This window comes from Ambystoma mexicanum, chromosome 5q (genome assembly GCF_040938575.1).
Source record: "Ambystoma mexicanum isolate Mex_15411 chromosome 5q, UKY_AmexF1_1, whole genome shotgun sequence".
NCBI lineage: Eukaryota > Metazoa > Chordata > Amphibia > Caudata > Ambystomatidae > Ambystoma > Ambystoma mexicanum.
The window spans coordinates 109,696,040-109,715,058 of NC_090933.1; the positions used below are offsets into that span (position 1 = coordinate 109,696,040).

Sequence of the window (19,019 nt, forward strand, 5' to 3'; positions counted from 1 at the left end):
TCCACCCTCCTCCCTAACTCTGCTCAGTTTTGTTAATTGGTTGTCCCGTTCACCTCCAGCACCTTACAGGTGCCCGGGCAACCTGCCAGTTTTTGCACTGCCTCTGGGCCACGACACTATGTTCAGCATTACTGCACTTTCTGCTTGCACTCTGAGCAAGTTTTGCTTACTTTACAAACTTTTATAACACTTTGGCTTTGCCATTGCTTTCTTGTGTACGCCTTCTGAAATTGGGGACACTTGTTTATTAGTATAACTTGTCCCTGTTTCGGAGAATTCTCAAATGTGCTACTTCCCTCCACCAAAGGGTGCTATTTTTGTCAAAATGGCCCTAGTCTTTTTTCGTCCTTCCTTTGTAGAAAGGTCCTTCTTGAGATTTACTCTGCGCGCCAAACCAGGTTTGGTCCCATTGTTGGCGTTGCCTTTGGCGGGATTCACGAGTGAAGCCTGCCTCTGGATCCAGTGGTCTAGGGTAGGCAGAAAGTGAGGGAAGTGCCTGAAACTGTGCTTAGTCTCCTAGGAGACCCAAATGCACTCTGTGGTGATTGGCCGGCTGACTGTCCAGCAAGGACAGCCACCCTGCTGGGTGAGTGGCAGCTAGGCTTGAATGAAAAGGAGATAACTGAATAAAAGGTGAGAATTTTGTCTTGGAAGGCAGAGTCGACCACTGGATGAAGGAACTGAAGAACTACTTGAAGACTCCTGCTGCAACTCCTGGACTGTTGGTTTGCCCAGTGAAGCCCTGCTGCAGTGCCAAAACATTCACATTGACAGAGAAGCCCCTGCAAGGATGACTTCTCTCCTTGAGTTGGTGGGACCAATCCACTCCAAAGTAAGCCACCTGGACATCCATCTCTGAGCTGGTTGAATTTCCAGAGTTGCTGCTGGAAACCGTATAGCCAGGGAGAGGAACACCAGTTTGTGTGTTGCTTTTAAGCTGGTGTAGAGCTCCAGGAAGATCCTCCGGACTCCCAGGAAGGAGGACTGACCAGGCCTGAGCCCCCTCAAGAGTGCAGGACCCAGAAGCAAGGAAAGTCCATCTTGATGGCCAGGAACTGCAGTATTGCTATTTGCGGTAGACGCGAGGAGCTGAAACACTGAACAGCCACTGAAAGTGAAGTTGCCAGTTGAGTTTTGACCGTCCCAGTGCATGAGTCCTCCAACATCTCTTATCCTTCCTCTTGTCCCCACGGCTGAGGCCCAGGAACAGTGAGATCTGCACAGGAGTCTTCTGCTGCATCTTTTCTTCATTTTAAAGGTACTATACAAAATATAAGAACTTGCCTCTTGCCGTAGCGTTGCTTGCATTATCTACTAAAGGCTAATCAACTTGTGGCCCTACATTTGATTCTTTTCTTCAGACTTGGAAAACATTGTGCAGACATTTCCATTACCTACCAGAAGTGCTTCATCCTATATAAGACCTTTACCCATTGATTTTGGCCTAGCCTATTTTATTGAATGACTCTTCTTGGGGGAGTGGGGGGGGCGGGGACCCAAAAGTATTTGCTTGCTTAAGAATATTTGTGGTCTATTGTTTTCTAAATAATCTTTTCCTTTGACTTATTAGTATATGATCCTAAATGCAACAGTGATATATTAATGTCCCCAGCACCCTAGCAGTTGAAGTCACCTGAGGGTGTAGGTAGTGTCTGGGCCATCCCAAAAGGGTATCTACGGATTTAGAGACATTAAGAGTGTATTTCATGAAGTGTATTTGAGTGTTACTATTATATTGCTCTCTTCTGAAGAAGGCTTATTGTAAGTTATAAATTGTTTATTCAAGACACCTTGAGTGTAAGTTTTTGAATACTTGTAACTGTAAATCTGTGTAACTCCTACAGCACACGTTGGCCCCTCTCGAGATGAGCCTGGCTGCTCAACCTGCTACCAAAACTGGGTTCTACAAGCTTGTACCAACGATTTGGTTTCCTATACCTGTAGTAAGTTGTTTGTAGTGTTCCCAGAGGGTACTGCATACAAACTTTGCCTAACTCTCTCCTCACATCTGTCTTTAAGAAGTCAAACTATCAGCTGCACCTCCTCAGAGGTATTATTCCTTTTCTCACTTTCCCACAGAAGCTCAGTGTCTCCCTATCTCTGTTCTTCTTTAGGCTGGACTATTGCAACAGCATCTTTCTAAATCTTCCTGCCTCTGCTCTTCAACCTTTACAACTTATCCAGAACAGAACTGCGAGTTGTGTCCTTGGCCTAAAGCCCAGGGATCATCTCTCAGCTCTGAAATCTCTTCACTGGCTACCTGTGGGTGCAAGGATCAAGTTCAAGACCCTCTGCATCGTCCCCAAGTCTTTCTGGGTCTGGGACCACTCTACCTCAAACTTTCTCTTCCAAAACCTCTTCCTTCTTAAGCTCTGCTCATCCACCTACAACTCTGAAGGTCTCCAAGCATAAGAGCGAGTTGGGGGCAGATCTTTCTCCTCGGCTGGGGCCTCCCTGCCTTTCTCAAACTTGAGCAGAACCACCTCTGGTTCCAGAATTAACTCAAGACCTTACTTTTTGCTTCCGCTTTCGCTCTTCCCCCTCCCCTGCAGATGCACCAGACTCCTCTGCATACTGGTCACCCTCTGAACTCTGGCCAAGGCTCCTGCATGTCCAGTTGCCCTCGCACTGCCTGCAGGCTCTCCAGCCCTTAATGGTCTGATCTGCCACCCTACAGTCCCTTCTCGCTGCACTTATGAGCCACTCGCTGGCTGCACTTGTGAGTTAACTGCACTTCCCCCTTGCCCCCCCCCCTGGCACTTCTCCCCTTCCTTGCACTTGTGTGAGCTGAATGACAGTTCCTACTAAGATCGTTCTTTTTTACCTGCTTTTATTGCCCCCTCGTCTTGTTATGCTTAAACACTTTGTGTACAGGCGCGTTATATGCTGCTTCATATCACAAATGACTCAAATCTAGCTGTGCTTAGCTCTCTGCCTACTGGTCGTCTAACCCCCAAATCTAGCAGCGTTTAGGATTGTGTACAACTGCTCTGTTAGGCACAGGCCTTTCTCCCACTATACAGGACTCTCAAATCTAGCTGTGCTTAGCTCTGTGCCCGCTGTTCGACTGACCCTCAAATCTAGCTGTTTAGGATTGTATACAACTGCTGTTAGATGTAGGCCTTTCTCCCACTATACAAGTCTCCAAAATGTATCAGGGGTTCTACCCCCAAATTGTATGATATTCAGATTGCATTGATAGGCCTCTCTCCCACTATACAGGTCTCCCAATTCTAGCAGGGGTTCTGTACCCAAAATTGCATTGCGTGATTTTCGGACTGCATTGATGGGCTTCTCCCACTGTGCAGGTCTCCGGAATTCAGCAGGGGTTCTGTCCCCAAAATTGCATTGACATTCAGATTGCATAGTTAGGCCTCTCTCCCAATATACAGGTCCCCCAAATTCATCAGGGGTTCTGTCCCCAAGTTGTATTACATGATATTCAGATTGCATTGATAGGCGCCTCTCCCACTATACTGGTCTCCCAAATTTGGCAGTGGTTCTGTTCCCAGACTATTGTGTGATATTCGGATTGCATTGAGGGACGTCTCTCCCACCGTGCAGGGCTCCCAATTTTTATCAGGGGCTCTGTTCCCAAACTGCATTGTATGATATTCAGATTGCATCGATAGGTCTCTCCCACTATACAGGTCTCCCAAATTTAGCAGGGACTCCGCTCCGAAATCTTTGAATCATAAGGATTACAATACTCATTAGGATCCCACCTACCATACGAGACTCTAGAAAATAGTCAGAACTAGTCTCAAGCACAAACTTAGCTTAACCACCTAAACATACTCCTAGTGAGGACCAGACTGTGATAGAATAGTTCTAACCGCCCTCACCCTTTCCGAGAAACCTACACAGACAGCACTGAACTTTGACCTACACCCCCGACAACAGTACGTCCAGCACCAAAACCCCACCAGACAGCGCTCGGAGGATACACAAACCGACCCACCGGAAGAACAGACGGCACAAAAGCATCCAAGCCTACCAACACAAGAAATACCAGCAATCCCAGCACAAGACACAGCATCCAACGACTACGGCACCTCCACACTGAGCACCAAAATGCCCCGGACCAGAAAGGGGCGCCAAGAAAGGGAACAAGATTAGGTCACACAGGCACACAAATCCAACTTACCACCGAAGCAACAACTTCAAATAGAAGAAACAACGCCAAAAACCAAACCGAACAGAACAACACTCCAAAGGGAAAATTCCTTATCTCACACCATACCTCGCAACAACTCCAGAACCAGGATACCCCAACGACAGTCATCAAGACACACAAAGAACATTGCAAGAAAACCTGGAAGAAGACGGGAACACCCAAGAAGGTGGCTAGAGTCCGACCCCATCACCCCATACATCACAAGAACAGGAGGACACCCTCAACACCCGCGCCATATCAGACATTATGACGACAAAGATCTTATAACCAACAACCCAAACATGAACCTAACTGACCAATTCAATGAAGAAGCCTCCACGGACCTTCACCTAACCAGCACAAACAGAGAAGCAACACCACTGAACAGCCAAGCTTTCAACCTAGCAGACAGCTTCAATGAAGATGCGGCTTCAGCTGATACACCCTCTTACAATGAAGATACAGCCTTCGCTGATCCTCATCCACCCCCAATCAATGCCAACAATGATGCACCGCAACCAAACAACCACAAACCAAAACAAGGTACAACCAACAAGCAAAACCACACCAATAAGATCCACTGCAAACTCATCAATGCAAGATCATTGTCCAAACATGCCACCGACATATACGATCTGCTCTGCGATGGAGGGATCGACCTACTATTTGTAACAAACTTGGCTAGATGACAATTACAAGATCACCCTCAACAATTGCTTGCCTGAATACTTCAAATGCGTCCAATCAAACAGAAAAACCAAAAGAGGAAGGGCTGGCAATCATTCACAAGGAACACCTGGATATCAAACTTGAAGACCCACTAATCATCGATAAATGCGAATCCCTAATCATACGTCTAGCAGTAACGCCCAAAACAAACTTGAAATTCATACTAATATATAGACCACCAATTTACGATGCAACCTTCGTAGACTCCTTCACAGAAGCAATCAACGTCCTAGCCATCAAACAAAATCACCGGATAGTCCTAGGAGACTTCAACATCTGGTTTGAAGGAGAGACTTCAACATCTGGTTTGAAGGAGAAAGCACGACCATACAAAAATTGCTTTCCAACCAATTGGCAGCAATTAGCCTACAACTAGTCAAAGAACCAACCCACTCCGCAGGGCATACACTTGACGCAATCTTCGCTAACAAACTACTCCTCACCACGGCACCCCCAATTCAAATACTCTGGAGCGACCACCTCATCATCCCGTTCGTAATCAAAATGACCAGGCTAACGATCAACCGGACAAAATGAAAACCTGGAGAACCATCAAAAACTCCAACCTGAATGAACTCCTGGAGCTAAACAAACCACACCCAACATTCATGGAAGATGATGACCTGGACAAAAAGGTAACCCTGCTGCATTCCTGGATTATAACTACTATAGACAAAATCGCCGAAGAAAAACCCTCCACTACTTCTTAACGGTCTATGGCAAAATGGTTCACCCCACTACTTTGCACCATGAAAAGAAAAAAACAGAAAACTAGAAATTGATTGGAGAAAACAAAACGACGCGGCGAACAAACAAATTCCTACAACACTATCGGGCCTACAAAAAGGAAATACAAAAAGCAAAGAGGCAACATTACGACGACCGAATCTTCGAAGCACCAAACACCCAAAAAGAACTCTTCAAAATCATAAAGGAAATCAAAAACCCTCGGATGTAACACACCAACTCCGTCCGCGAAACTCTGCAACGACCTTGCTGACAACTTCAAAAACATCCAACAAACCATACAAAGCAGACGGTCTGATCTGACCACAACCCCAATCTACACCCGGGAGGAGCACCCAAACAAACTACAAAGCTTTCCAGAAATATCAGTGGAGACATTCGTCAATCTGGTGAATGAAAGTAATAACTCTGGGTCCCTCGAAGACCCCTGCCCACCAGACATATACAAATCGATTCTTAAACGAGGAACGCCCATGGAATATCACAGGAACGTCCTCAACCATTCCATCGTAACTGGGAAAGTGCCACAAGCCTTCAAAACTACATACATCAGTCCACCACTCAAAGATACAACAGGAAACGTAGAGGACCTCTCAAACTACAGACCCATCTCCTGCATCCCGTATACAGCCAAGCTGGGGATGGACTTTTGAAGTGTTAGTTCTTTGTGAAAATAGTATTTACTTGTGTTTTTGTTTCATCCACCTGAAGTTATTACAAAGTTTTACTCGGCTGTGAATTGCATACTGCCATTCTGAAATGTAATAACAAACTATTTGACTTGCTGTGGGCATTGCATTGATTTTTACAAAGTTAACTTAGTGTACATATTAAACCATTATTTTTATATAACTGTAGTGTCAGCGTTTCTTTGGCCTATGTGTATACTCTAAATTTCTTTTATCACCTACAACCCTGTTCTCCCTTTCAAGATAGGCCTGGCTGCTCATCCATTTCCACCAACGTTGTGTAGTTCAGGCCTATACTGAGAGTTGGAGACCTGTGTCCAAGTGAGCTTTGTAAAGTCTTACTTAGGGTAGACTCATCAAACTCCATTACAAAATGCTATTCTAGTTATACGAGTGTATGTATAGATCTGTTTTAGTGTTGGTGTGACAATATTGGACTAGAGGTTTTACTTGCTATATTTACAGGGCCTAAAACTGTTGTATATTATACTTGCCAGTCTAACTGGAATTATTGGTGTTTGTGTACTCTAGATGACTCTTGGATTAAGCCTTGCTGCTCTGCTACCTGCCTTGATTGGGTTTGTGTAAAATCTTCCTGTTAACCATGATAGGGTGGCCTCCCAAATTCCTCCCGAGGGCTAATTTTGGAAGTCTTAATGCTACAGTTTAGAAAAACCTCAAGACCAAGCGTGTTACAATTGCATTAATGGTGTTTGCACGATATACATGGAATAGCAGTACGTATAACCAGATGACTGCCTGCTTGATTAACATGCTTTAAGTTTCTCACAAGGATCCGAGTTCAACTACCACACAAACAAGTTTTATTGCACAGATGTCTCTTTGCCAGTTGGCTGTCCAAGCTTTAATATTTTATGGCCTGCTTTCATTTACCCAGTACTTGCCTACGGCCATAAGCCACTGTTGGGAGAGGTCACCTATTGTGTGTGGGTATGAATTTAAAATACTGCACATTTACATTGATTGGTCAAAGAGTGCTTTGTAAAGTCTTAATGCAAACATTTTTTTGTTTCAGCTTTTGAGCAGTCTGTACTAGAAACAATGGAAGCGCAGCCTATGTAAGTATATACATATTTATAATCCTGTAAATGTTGCTTCGCCATGCTTAGAAACCCATTTTTAACTTTACATTTAATTTTACTTGGGTTGTGATTGTTACTTTACTCTAACAGTCCATGCAGTCAGCCTGGGGTACATGTTTTTGCTGGCTGAAACAATATCTTATTTATACACATACAGCCAGTTTGGGCTTTGCATATAACATCAATCTAAAAGCAGACAACTTAAGAAATCGTTCTCTGTAATTGCACACACTTAAAGAGCGAAGATTAAAATATGCCTGCAGACCAAATTACTAAGGATATTGAAACATGGTATGTGAAAAATAAGATTTGCATCATTTCCATTTAAAAGATGAATCCACAGTTCCTCAACATTTCTGGTTTTTAATGAGTTGTCGTATGCTTTTATGTATTTCCATCGTAGTTGGCTCACTCTGTGGCATAAAATGTGTTCAACAGTTTTGATTTTCGTGACTCCACATAGCCTACACCATCCATCATATCTAGGTAGATCATGTCTCGCTCCAGCTATTTCACAAACATCTGTCTAAATGAATTAAACAATAAATAGCACCTTAGTAAGCCAGCATCAGGAAAACCAGATCAATATCCCAATTGCTTGTCATGATCCTTAATCCTATCACCCTCCCAAATGTAAAGGACAGGAGCAGGACACAGTGGTTACTTTGTCCATGGTCTGAGTGCTCTCACCGTCCTATTTGAGTACTGTTCGAGAGAATCAGCATTTTTGTGCTAATTCCTTCAACCTTAGAGAGCCCCAGCACTTCTGCTGGACTTTAAGACCTTTTCATTTTAAGCCTGGAGTGAGACCTTTTTCCTCACTCGCGTTTTTGACCTGATTTGGATATTGTTTCCGCTGTTTTCGGAGTCTTACAAACTCCATAGGCATCTACTTTTTGTATGGTGACACACACCACCTTCAATGCAGTGTCAGAGAAATCATTTAGATTTTTCATAAGGTTTAAATACTTTTTCTTGGGTGAACTACTGCTCCCAAGAATAGTGAAGTGAAATTGACTTACGCCTACGTCCCATCCCCTTTCCGCCCTACTGCATGGGCGTCCCTCACTAGGGACGAGAGACGGAACCTTAAAACATCTTCCTCTTTAGATTTAGAGGTGTGGCCCTGGGAGCATGTGCTCCCCTGTCTGCGCCCACCAGTGCCACTCAGTCTCCTTTTCCGTGTTTATGGGAATGGGCGGTTTCACCAGCGCTCCTGGGTTTGGCTTCGTCCTTGTTTTCCCATGAGCTCTTCACTGGATTCTTCTATCTTTTGTCTTCTGTTTTTTGGTTTTAATCGGGTACTCTGTCCTCTGGCACCACGCTCCGACCCGGCACATGTTGACTTCAGCAGGTGTCCAGCCTGCGAAGGGCTCTTCCTACGTCTGACCCCCACGCACTTTGCCTCCACTGCCTTGGCCCCAATCACGGTTGGGAGGGTTGTACTGCGTGCGACGCGCTTAACCCACGTGCTCTGAACAGGTTAGCACATTGGAGTGAGCTCATCGAGAAGTCTCCTCCAGAGGACTTGAAGGACTTTGTCAGACACACGTCAAGGTTCAAGGTAGGGCCGCTTTTTTTTTTTTCAATCTCACTCCGCAAAGGGTGACTACTTCCCAAGGAAACGCCTGAGTAGGGGGAACCAGTCAGGTTCTCGCACAGGTACAGAGGCTGTTTCAGCTACCAGCCGAGGGGGTCTTTAGATCCTTCTGGAGACAGTGCTGAGGGACCGCATTTTACCGCGTGTCCAACCGAGGGGCTATGCCCTAGTACCGGACAGATGTCTGAGGGGGGTGCCTGTACGCAGCACTACTGGTGACTCAGCCGAGGGCAATACGCATACCAGACCCAGTCCGGAGGTGGAGGGTAGGTCTCGCGCTGCACTGCCAAGAGCCCTGGAAGAGGCAGAGCCTGGCGAGCACCATGACATTGGCACGTGGCATGCAGCCTGACAAGATGGCCGTTCGTCCAATACTGCCCCCTGGTGCAGAGCAGGTGGGAGAATGTGGGACTGGACTCTACCAGATCCGTGGCCTACAGCTTATCCATCGGCAATGCAGGACAGATTTACCCCGCAACTGTTGTAGTACGAAACTGCCCCAGCAGCTGTCCGCTAGCCTGCCAATGCCACCCCACCGGCCTCTTGTACAGGTTTTTTGAGAAGTTCCTCACTCATGAGGTCTCCTCAGTTGGTGATCAGGGACATGCTCCCTCCGGCACCTCTGCCAGCGCCCATAGTCATTCCTCTGATGGCTCCAGCGCCGCAGGCCCCTGCTGCCCTTGCTGGGTCCTTTGATTCCAGCTCCCCTGACTCCCACAAGTCGGGCTGTTCCTCTCCAGCCTCCACAGCAGCCAACGGCTCCAGTCCAAACTACGCAGCCTTTGGCGACCGGCACTCCTCAACCTGCACCGGACAACCAGACACCCTAGTGGACACAGATGAGGACCCCGACATGGCATCTTTCAGCCAAGGCAGTTCATGAATGCCTCAGGTTTGGCCGAAATATTTGGGGCTTCCTCAACCAGAGGTTGAACAACCGGAGGTGGGGGTCCTGGCCGAAGTTCTCAACCTACGCCCGCGGCTAGAACGGGGATCCTGATGCAGTAGGACGTTGTAGCTTTGGCCAAAAAGGGGTGGCTGAAACCCCGGCCTTGCCTATCGATCTGCGCCTTGACACCAAGTACAGGCAGATGGAGGGGGAATCCACTTTTGTCGGCTCATTTGCAACCACATTCTTCGGTGATCGCCTCAGCATCACTATAATCCAAGCCTCCGTCATTCTTGACCACCACGTCAACGGCACTTCTAGGCAAGGAGAAGATCTTGGAGGCGGATGTATATTCCAACGCATCCCTGCGTCAATCTAACGCAGAAGCCATGCTGGCAACTGTTGATCAGAGGCTTTGGCAGGAAATGGCTGACTTCCTTCCAGAATTTCCGTTGCAGAGCCAGGCACGTTTCAAGGCGGGGCTGGCGGAAGCTAAAATGGTGGCCCAGGATCATGGTCCACAGTGGTGCACAGACACCCCAGGCTGTGCCTTTTGCATTGCCAGACATGAGAAGGACAGCATGAGGACAGCCTGGCTTCGGGCTACCAAGTTCAACCCAGATGTCCACAAACGCATATTGGACATTCTATTTGAGGGTGGCGACATTTCATTCCACCACAGATTAGCTTGATAAGAATGCCAGTTCCAAAATTGCAAAGTCCTTATCTATCCTCACAAAGTCCATGCCCAAGGCCTACACCCAGTCGCATCTTCGCTCCAACAAGGGGTGGTAAAACAGCAAAAAGAGGGAGCAAGGGCATCTTTCCCGTCGTCAATGTCTACCTAAATGGCACTGTCGTGGTGCAAGGCCCCCAGGCCAATCTCCTCTTCTTTGATAGGCGGTTCCCTCGCCTCATCAACTTTCATCTCCTGCTGTCCCCTACTCGCCTTCCTCCTCTACGCTACCTCAAGCTCCCTCCACACCTCTGCAGGGTGTACCCCTGATCTGTACCCCTTCCCGGAAGGTCTTTTTAGGCTGGCAACCTTCATCTTGCCAATCAACACTCGCTCCGTCAAACACTCCTGAAATCTGCTACCTCCTTGAAGAACTGGATCTTGATGTAATTGGTCTTACCGAAACATGGTTCACGGTCAGCTCTGTCACGAGCATTGACACTCTCCTCCCTGATGGCTACAAGACCCTCTCCACCCCAGATCCATCAGGGCTGGAGGGGGTGTAGCCCTGATGTTCCCTGAATGGATTCCTGCCTCGATCATCTCCACTCAGACTTGCTCCTCTTTAGATTGTCTGCAGGCTCTCTCTCGTAGCCATTCTTACTGTTGCTACTCTCTACCGGCCCCCTGGTCAAATTGCCTCTTTTCTCTCGGCGTGGGCGGACCTCTCCTCCTCCCTCCTGGCCTCAACCTCTCAACTCCTCCTCCTTGGTGACCAACATCCATTTTGATTCTCCCTGTTCCACAGCCTCACTTTTTCATGGCCTATGAGATTCACTCTCCCCTCTGGCCCGACTCACTCTGTTAGTCACACACTTGATGTCTTGATCTCCTCTGAACTCTCCCTCTCACCACTCCTCTCTCCTGGAGTTATCACTGCCTCCTCATCACCCTCCCTCCCCCCCCCCCCCAAGCCAAGCCTCCCCAAGACTGCCACCCACCTTCTCAGGCATCCAGCCCATGAAGCGTGTGTCGTCAATGCTTCGCCACCACCTCCTTTGCCTCTGGATCGCCCCCTCCCCTCTGAAGCACTCTTGTGCATCCTCTCCTTAAGAAACCCACAGCTGATCCTTCTTGTCTGGCTAACGGTCGCCCAATTTCTATTACTCCCTTTTTGGGTAAACTCCTGGAAAAGCTGGCCATCTCTCAGCTTAACCTTCATTCTGATTCTGTTGGTTCTCACATTGATCACCAATCTGGCTTCAGAGCTGCCAGAACATCTGTGAAGATCTGCTCTCCAACCTTGACTCTTAACATTCCCTCTGTCCTCATCCTACTTGATCTGGCCTCTGCCTTTGACACTGTCAACCATATCACCCTGCTCAACCGTCTCTGTGGCAACCTGGGTTCTGGCATGGCTGACCTCGTTCCTCTCTGATCGACCCTCCCAGGTACAACTTTGGTACTTCCTATCTTCGATCTCCCTTGCTACCTCTGGTGTTCCCCAGGGGTCTAATTGCTCGCCCTGGCTTTTCAACCTATACCTGCCAACTCTCGCCTGCTGCATTTCCTTTTTCTGCTCTAATTTTCAGTGCTATGCTGACAGGCCTCATTTTCAGGCTTCCTGCAGCCACCTCCTCTCCTTCCCTCCTCTCTTGCCTAATTGCCATTCAAAATTGGTGTGCCGCCAACGATCTGTCTAAATGCCAACAAGACTGAGATCCTCCTCATTGGTACACCTTCACCATCCTTTCCCCTCATCTTCTGGCTGGCCCCCCTTGGCCCTCCTACCCCTACCCCTACCTGCCAGGCCAAGAACCTTAGTCCTCTTTGACTCCACACTTTCCTTCTCCGCACTCATCTGACATCTCTAAAAAGTCAAACTTCCTACTGCACCTCCTCAGAGGTACTCTGCTTTTCCTCTTCTTCTCTAAGAAGCTTACTGTCTCCCAAGCTCTGGATCTCTGTAACAGCATCTTTCGAAATCTACTTGCCTCCACTCGCCGCCCTTTACAACTAATCCAGAACAGGACTGTGAGACTTGATCTTGGCCTCAAGCCCTGGGATCATATCTCTCCAGCTTTGAAATCCCGTCATTGGCTCCCAGTGGATGCAAGGATTACATTTAAAAACCCTCTGCATTCTTCACAAGGCTTTCTGGGGCCTTGGTCCAAAATACCTTCAACTATCCCTCCGCAAATACCTCCCCTCTCGAGTAATTCGCTCCGCTACTTCTAACTCCCTCAGGGTCAGTCTTTTTTCAAAGAAACAAACGGGGGTCTTTGGCTGGAGCCTCCCTGCCACCTTGAAACTTGAGAACCATCTCCGGTTCCTGAAGCACCTCAAGACCTTCCTCTCCGCTTCTGCCTTTGCCCCTTTTCTCCCCTGCTGATCTCTTTTCTCTCTCGGCACTGTGCACTGGCAATCCTCTGTCCTTCGGGCCCAGGTACCTGCTCGCCCTGCCACCCTCTTGCACTTGCCTCTGGGCTACCCCTTGCACTGGGGTCTATCTGTACCCATACAGTCCCCCATCCACTTCTCTTCTGCACTTCAGATATACCCTGCTCAACCTATCACTTGCCACTTGCTGGCTGCACTACCAACTTTTATTCATTTTACCTTTTATTCATTTATTTCTCTTCTGCATTTTCCACCTTCGGATCCATGTGTCTCTGGAGTGGGGGGGGCGGCAGTTTTGCCCTTCACGCAGAGTTTTGGCATCACACATTTGCAGATCCCTGGATCCTATCTGTGGTGTCCAAAGGTTATCGCCTACCGGGTGCTCCCTGTTTTTTTTTTTTTTTTTTTTTTTTCCCTCTCCCACCCCTTCCACAGATTGGGACAACCACTCTGTTGGTGGAAATTCATTCGCAGTGGAAGAAGTCCCAGCCAGGCATGGGCTTCTACTCCAGGATTTTTGTCATACAAAAGAACCAGGTTGGCCTGAGAGTTGTGTTGGACCTTTCTACCCTCCACCTCTTCCCCCTTTAAAAATTTGAGATGGTTATGCCAGCACTTATTGCAGAGACACTGTTCAGGGGAGACTGGATGTGCTCCCTGGATCTAAAGGAAGCATACCTACACGTCCCAATTTGGCAGCTTCATTGGTCCCTCCTACGTTCAGGATCATGGGCTTTTATTTCCAATACAAGGTTTTACCATTCGGCCTCAACTCAGCCCGTTGGGTCTTTACCATGCTGATGAACACAGTGGCAGCTCTTCTCCAGCATGGGGCCTGGCATGGATTCACATGCTCATGAATATTCCCTATCGTCAGGCTGGGAATCCGCGGTAAAGAATAATTTTTTTTGTTTTGTTTCTGAACTGTCTTCCTACTAATAACCAATCACTGGTTTTTGGGTCATACTGCCCCAGCGTATGACTGCCCTCTACCTAAGCCCCTCCTCTGGCAGCCATCTTCAGATTTTTACCACACGTTCAAGTGTTGGGAGTCCTCGTGCTGTAGTTCTTGAGCTTTTACTGCGTATTGCGTTTTTTTGAAGTTTACTTATTTTTTATTTTATTTTGGTCAATCGAGCCTCAAGCTCCACCGATTCTACTTCCGATCAATGGGGACCTGTTTCTGAATTTTCTACACCCCTCAATTTTCATCAAATTACACTTCTTGGAGGATTCCGGAAGACCTTTTGAGTCCTACCCCGATTCGGACATGGCCCAGGACAAGGGAGATGCGACACCTACTGGATCCAAACTGTTCAGGAACTGCCCAGGATGTGGATTACAGAGCGTCTTCAAGGAAGATGAACACTCCCTGTGCCTCTACTACTTTCATGCCGACAAGTCGCATGTGGAGGGGGGGCTGTGCGTTTTTGTAAGAACATGTCCGCCCGGACAATGAAGGACCGTCGTACTCGGCTCACCAACTGGCTGGTGGGTAAGAGCACAGCAGCAGGTGAGAAGTCCGAGCGGTCTTCTAAGAACTTTTGAGGGTCTCTGGTGATGGGGGGGGGCGCCAACAAAAGGCAAAGCTCCAAGTCCGCGGGCACCGGGAGCGCCGTTGGTTTGGGCTCCTCGGCTGCCAGGCAGGGTGCAATGTCAGATGGCATCCACGAGCCAAAGCTCTGGATCGTGGGGGGGGGGGGGTGGGGGAAGAATGTTGGAGAACCAGGGTAAGCTTCGGGTTGATCCCAGTGGAGAAAGCCAGAGGGGAGGGGGGGGGCGGCGAGGCAGTGATCCTCCACCTAAGGTGAAGGCCGGCCGCAGACGCACCCAAGGTTGCAAAGGCCTCGATTGAAGTCCTAGCGGCCCTGGTGAAGCTTGTGGAGATTACTTCCGGGCCTAGAGTTTCCCTGCCACCCCGAAGGGAATCCATTTTCAGCCTATAGAGGACCCCCATGAAACCCTGGGAGGAGAAAGAGGTGGTGGGGGGGGCGCAGTAGTCTTAACGGACACAGAAACCACTTCCGAGGATGAGCTGGCTGGCCTCAAAGCTATCCTGCATCAGAAGTTTGAGGCCTACAGGAGGGACCCCGTAGAGGCGGACGTGGAGAGCAACGGTGAAGCCGACGAGGAGCCGCGGGGGAAACGGAGGACCCCGCGCCCCAGCTGTTGCTCCTGTCACAACCAATGCCTATGCCACAGGACAATTCAGGAGCAATCTTGATGGCTTTGCAGACCCTGTGTACGGAGATGAGGACAAGGTTGCCCTTACCCCCCAGTGGACAATCCAGCGGCGCCTGGAACGTCGGGGAGCCCACCAAGCAGAGGCGTATCCAGCCTCCCCCATCCTTTCCAGCCTTCTCCTCCAACCAATCCACCGACGTTGGGATGGATGACAGTGGCGACGACGGGACAGATCTCCAATCACCCCTCCCCCCCCCCCCCCCCCTGCCTGGGCCTCCTCCCCCGATGAAATTGGCTCCTTTCACGCCATGATCGCCAGGGCATCGGAGCTTTTACAGCTATGCCCCATAGAGCAGAAGGAAGGTTTCCTCTACCAACGACTGGGGGCCAAGAGGAAAACCGTCCTCAGTACTTTACTGGACGACATCTGGGACGAAGGACTGTCCCTGCTGAAGAACCAGTCCACGGCCCCTGCGAAGGACCGGTACGAGTAGTACCGGGTCCCAGGCTCCGCTCCTATGTGCCTCAGAGCACAGCCATCCGCGTATTCAGTCGCCTCAGCAGCACCCAAGAAGAAATTGGCGGGGGCGACAGCACCAACTTCCACTTCCCCACTGGACAACGAGGGGAAGAAGCTGGACGCCGGGTCATCTCGTCTGCAGCAACGACCATCAAGGTGGCCAAAGGTCTTGCGATCGTGGCACGCTACGACAGGGAGCTGTGGTTCAAGATCGCTCCCCTCCTGGACTAACTCCCGACGAGAGCGGAAGCCCTTGAAAGCAAGGTGGCATCGGACCAGGCCATCAGTGGCCACGTAAATCGCCGAAACCGGCTTTCGCCAGATGGGCAACAGCGTTTGCCTGTGCTGGCGCGGTTTGCTCGAGGCCACCAATTTCCGTCGGTACGTGCAGACCAGGGTACTGGACAAGCCCTCCGACGGAAACAACCTATGCGGGAAAGCAATGGACGAGTCGCTACAGGCCATCGGAGCGGACACCGACGGCCCGTGCCGTCGGCACTCGACGGCTGTCCTTTCGGAACTCCGGAGGCAAATCTCAAGGCGCCTCCAAAGGATTCAGCAGGAGTTCCTCGTACCGCCAAGCTGCCTGTTCCTTGTCACAGGAAGCCCACAGAGGTCGCAGCAAGACTGGTGGATACCATTGTCGCCAAGGAGCCCAGGGTGGCAAGGCCTCGGCGAAACAGGATTGAACCGGCCGTGACGTCGGCCCCCACCTAAGCATCCCGGTGGGAGGCCGGCTGGCGAACTCATCTCCACCGACCATTGGCTGCTGGATGCCCTGGTCCACGGGCACACTCTGGCGTTTCAAAGAAAGTGCCCCATTTCCCTCCCCTGGCCAGCAAAGAGAACCACGTTCCACAGCTGCTTCTGGAGGTACGAGCCATGCTGAGAAAGGTTGCGATGGAACTCGTCCCAAAGAGGCTCTTGGGCTCTGGGGTATACTCGGGTTCTTACTCTTCCAAAAGAAGACGGCGGCTGTCGACCCATCCTGGACCTTCGGCACCTCAACAAATACATCAAAGCCCAGAAGTTCCAGATGGTTACCCTCCAGCACGTGCTGGGACAGGTGGAGGAAGACTCCTTCCTATCGTCGCTGGACTTGGAGGATGCTTACTTTCACATCCCGATACACAAAGGACATTGAAAGTTCCTACGTTTCGTGGTCCAAGGGCGGCACTACCAGTTCAAGGCCCTGCCCTTCGGGTTCCAGTCGGCTCCAGGGGTCTTTACCAAGTGCCTGGTGGCGCGGCTGCACCTGCAGCGGATCCACATTTACCCCTACCTGGACGATTGGCTCATCCGGGCAAAGTCAAGAGAACTCGCCGTCGACCACACGGCGAAGACCGTCCGCCTGCTCACGGAACTGGGATTCTCGATCAACTTTGCGAAGTACCACTTGGTACCGTCGCAGGACGCCCTGTTCCTGGGAGTTAGACTCGACACAGTGGCAGGGTTGGTTTCACCGTCAGGACGAAGGCCATCCTGGGCAAGGTACAACGGCTGTTGACCGTTGAAGTGGCCAGGGTGAGGTCCATCAAGTCCCTGCTCGGCATGTCATCTTGCGTCTACCTCATGCGCCTGTGCAGGCTGCGGATGCGACCACTGCAGGAGTTCCTCGACGCCCATTGGATGCAAATGGCGGGTAGCTTCGAAGACCAGATCTCAACGAGACTTTCCGCCAATCGATCCAGTGTTGGGGAAATGGGGGGGAAGCCTGCGCCCATCTCGCAGCGGGCATGGACTTCCAGGCCCCAACTCACCAGGAAACTGACGACTGACGCCTCCCTGGAGGGATGTGGAGCGAACACCGGAAATCTCCACAAAAGAGGCCTTTGGCTCCCGGAGGAGAGGTCCCTGCACATCAATGTCCTGGAGCTCTGGGCCGTGTTCTCGGGTCTTTCCTTCCGTCCCTCAAGGGCAAAGTGGTACGGATCTTCACCAACACCACCACGATGTTCTACATCCGGAAGCAGGGGGCGCCAGATCCCCAGCCCTATCCAGGGAAGCGCAGGATCTGTGGCACTGGGCCATCGCAGGAGTGAAAAACTGGTACCTTTTCATCTGACAGGAGTGAAAAACACTGTTGCCGACTCGCTCAGCAGGGAGCTGCGCTCTTGCCACGAGTGGGAGCTTCGGCAGGATCAAGTGGATCTTCTATTCAAACGATGGGGCAGTCCCCAGCTTGACCGATACCCGACGGCGGCGAACACCAAGTGCCGGAGGTTCGCCAGCAGGTTTCCCCAGCCGGGGAGCATGGGCGATGCATTATCCTCCACCTACCCGACCCCTCAAACCCTCCCTCCCACAAAAGCCTGTTCCTTTATGCGTTCCAGCCGTTGCTTCTGCGACTCATCGGTCAACGCAGACAGTCTGGTGCAGGATGATCCTTGTTGCACCGGTGTGGCCGAGGCAGATATGGTTTCCGGACCTTCTGGACTTGTCAACGTTCCATCACCCAAACACCCCCACCGCCCTCCCCCCTCCCGGAGTCAAACTGCCGGCGGACACAGATCTTCTCGCCAGGGAAGGAGGCGCCAGCACAACCCGGGATTGCTGAACCTGCGGGCCTGGCTCCTGCAGCACTAGAGTTCGGAGGCTACGATATCCCGGTGGACTGCAAGGAGGTGCTTGCAAAGGCCAGGGCGTCCTCGGCTCTCAAGTGCAATGGGCATAAGTGGAAGAGGTTCTGTCTGGCGCTGTGCACAGATCAACCCTCTACGGATTACGACCCCTCAAGTGCTGCGTACTTGCTGTCGCTGGCCAAAGCAGGGCTGGCACATGACTCCCAAGATCCACCTGGCGGCTATCTCCTGCTACAACAGAACTCCGGGCGGTCGTCACTGTGGTCTCACCGCCTGGTAAAGGAGTTCATGAAAGGACTGTTATGTTTGTTTCCGCCGGTTAAGGCTCCAGCCCCGGCATGGGAGCTCAACATGGTGCTGACCAGGCTCATGGGTCCCCCATTCGAGCACTTCGGCACTGCTGAAGTTCCTATTGTGGAAGGCAGCGTTTCTTGTGGCCATCTCCTCCGCACGAAGTGGGAGAGATCCAGGCCCTCCTGTAAACCGCCATACCCGACATTCCACGAGACGAGGGTAGTGCTGAGGACGCACCCCTCCATGCCCAACATGCCGTCAGACTTCCATCTCAACGAGCCCTTGGTGTTACCTATATTCTTCCCGTCGCCGGCTGAGAGGACTTTCCACTCGCTAGATGTGGCTAGAGCACTGAATATCTATGTAGACCGCATGAAGAGTCTTCGGAAGACATCACAGCTGTTTGTGAACTTTGGACCTGTGAACCAAGGTAAAGGCCCTCTCGAAGGC

General features: G+C 50.3%; 1 protein-coding gene across 1 annotated transcript in view; it reads left to right on the top strand.

Annotated features, from left to right (window-relative positions):
- LOC138497270 (uncharacterized) overlaps positions 1 to 19,019 on the top strand; it is a 385,925-nt gene that overhangs the window by 226,873 nt on the left and 140,033 nt on the right. The window contains exon 9 of the mRNA XM_069620617.1: positions 7,358 to 7,400. Coding sequence (XP_069476718.1) covers positions 7,358 to 7,400 — 43 coding nt within the window. The remainder of the gene's footprint in view (positions 1 to 7,357; positions 7,401 to 19,019) is intronic.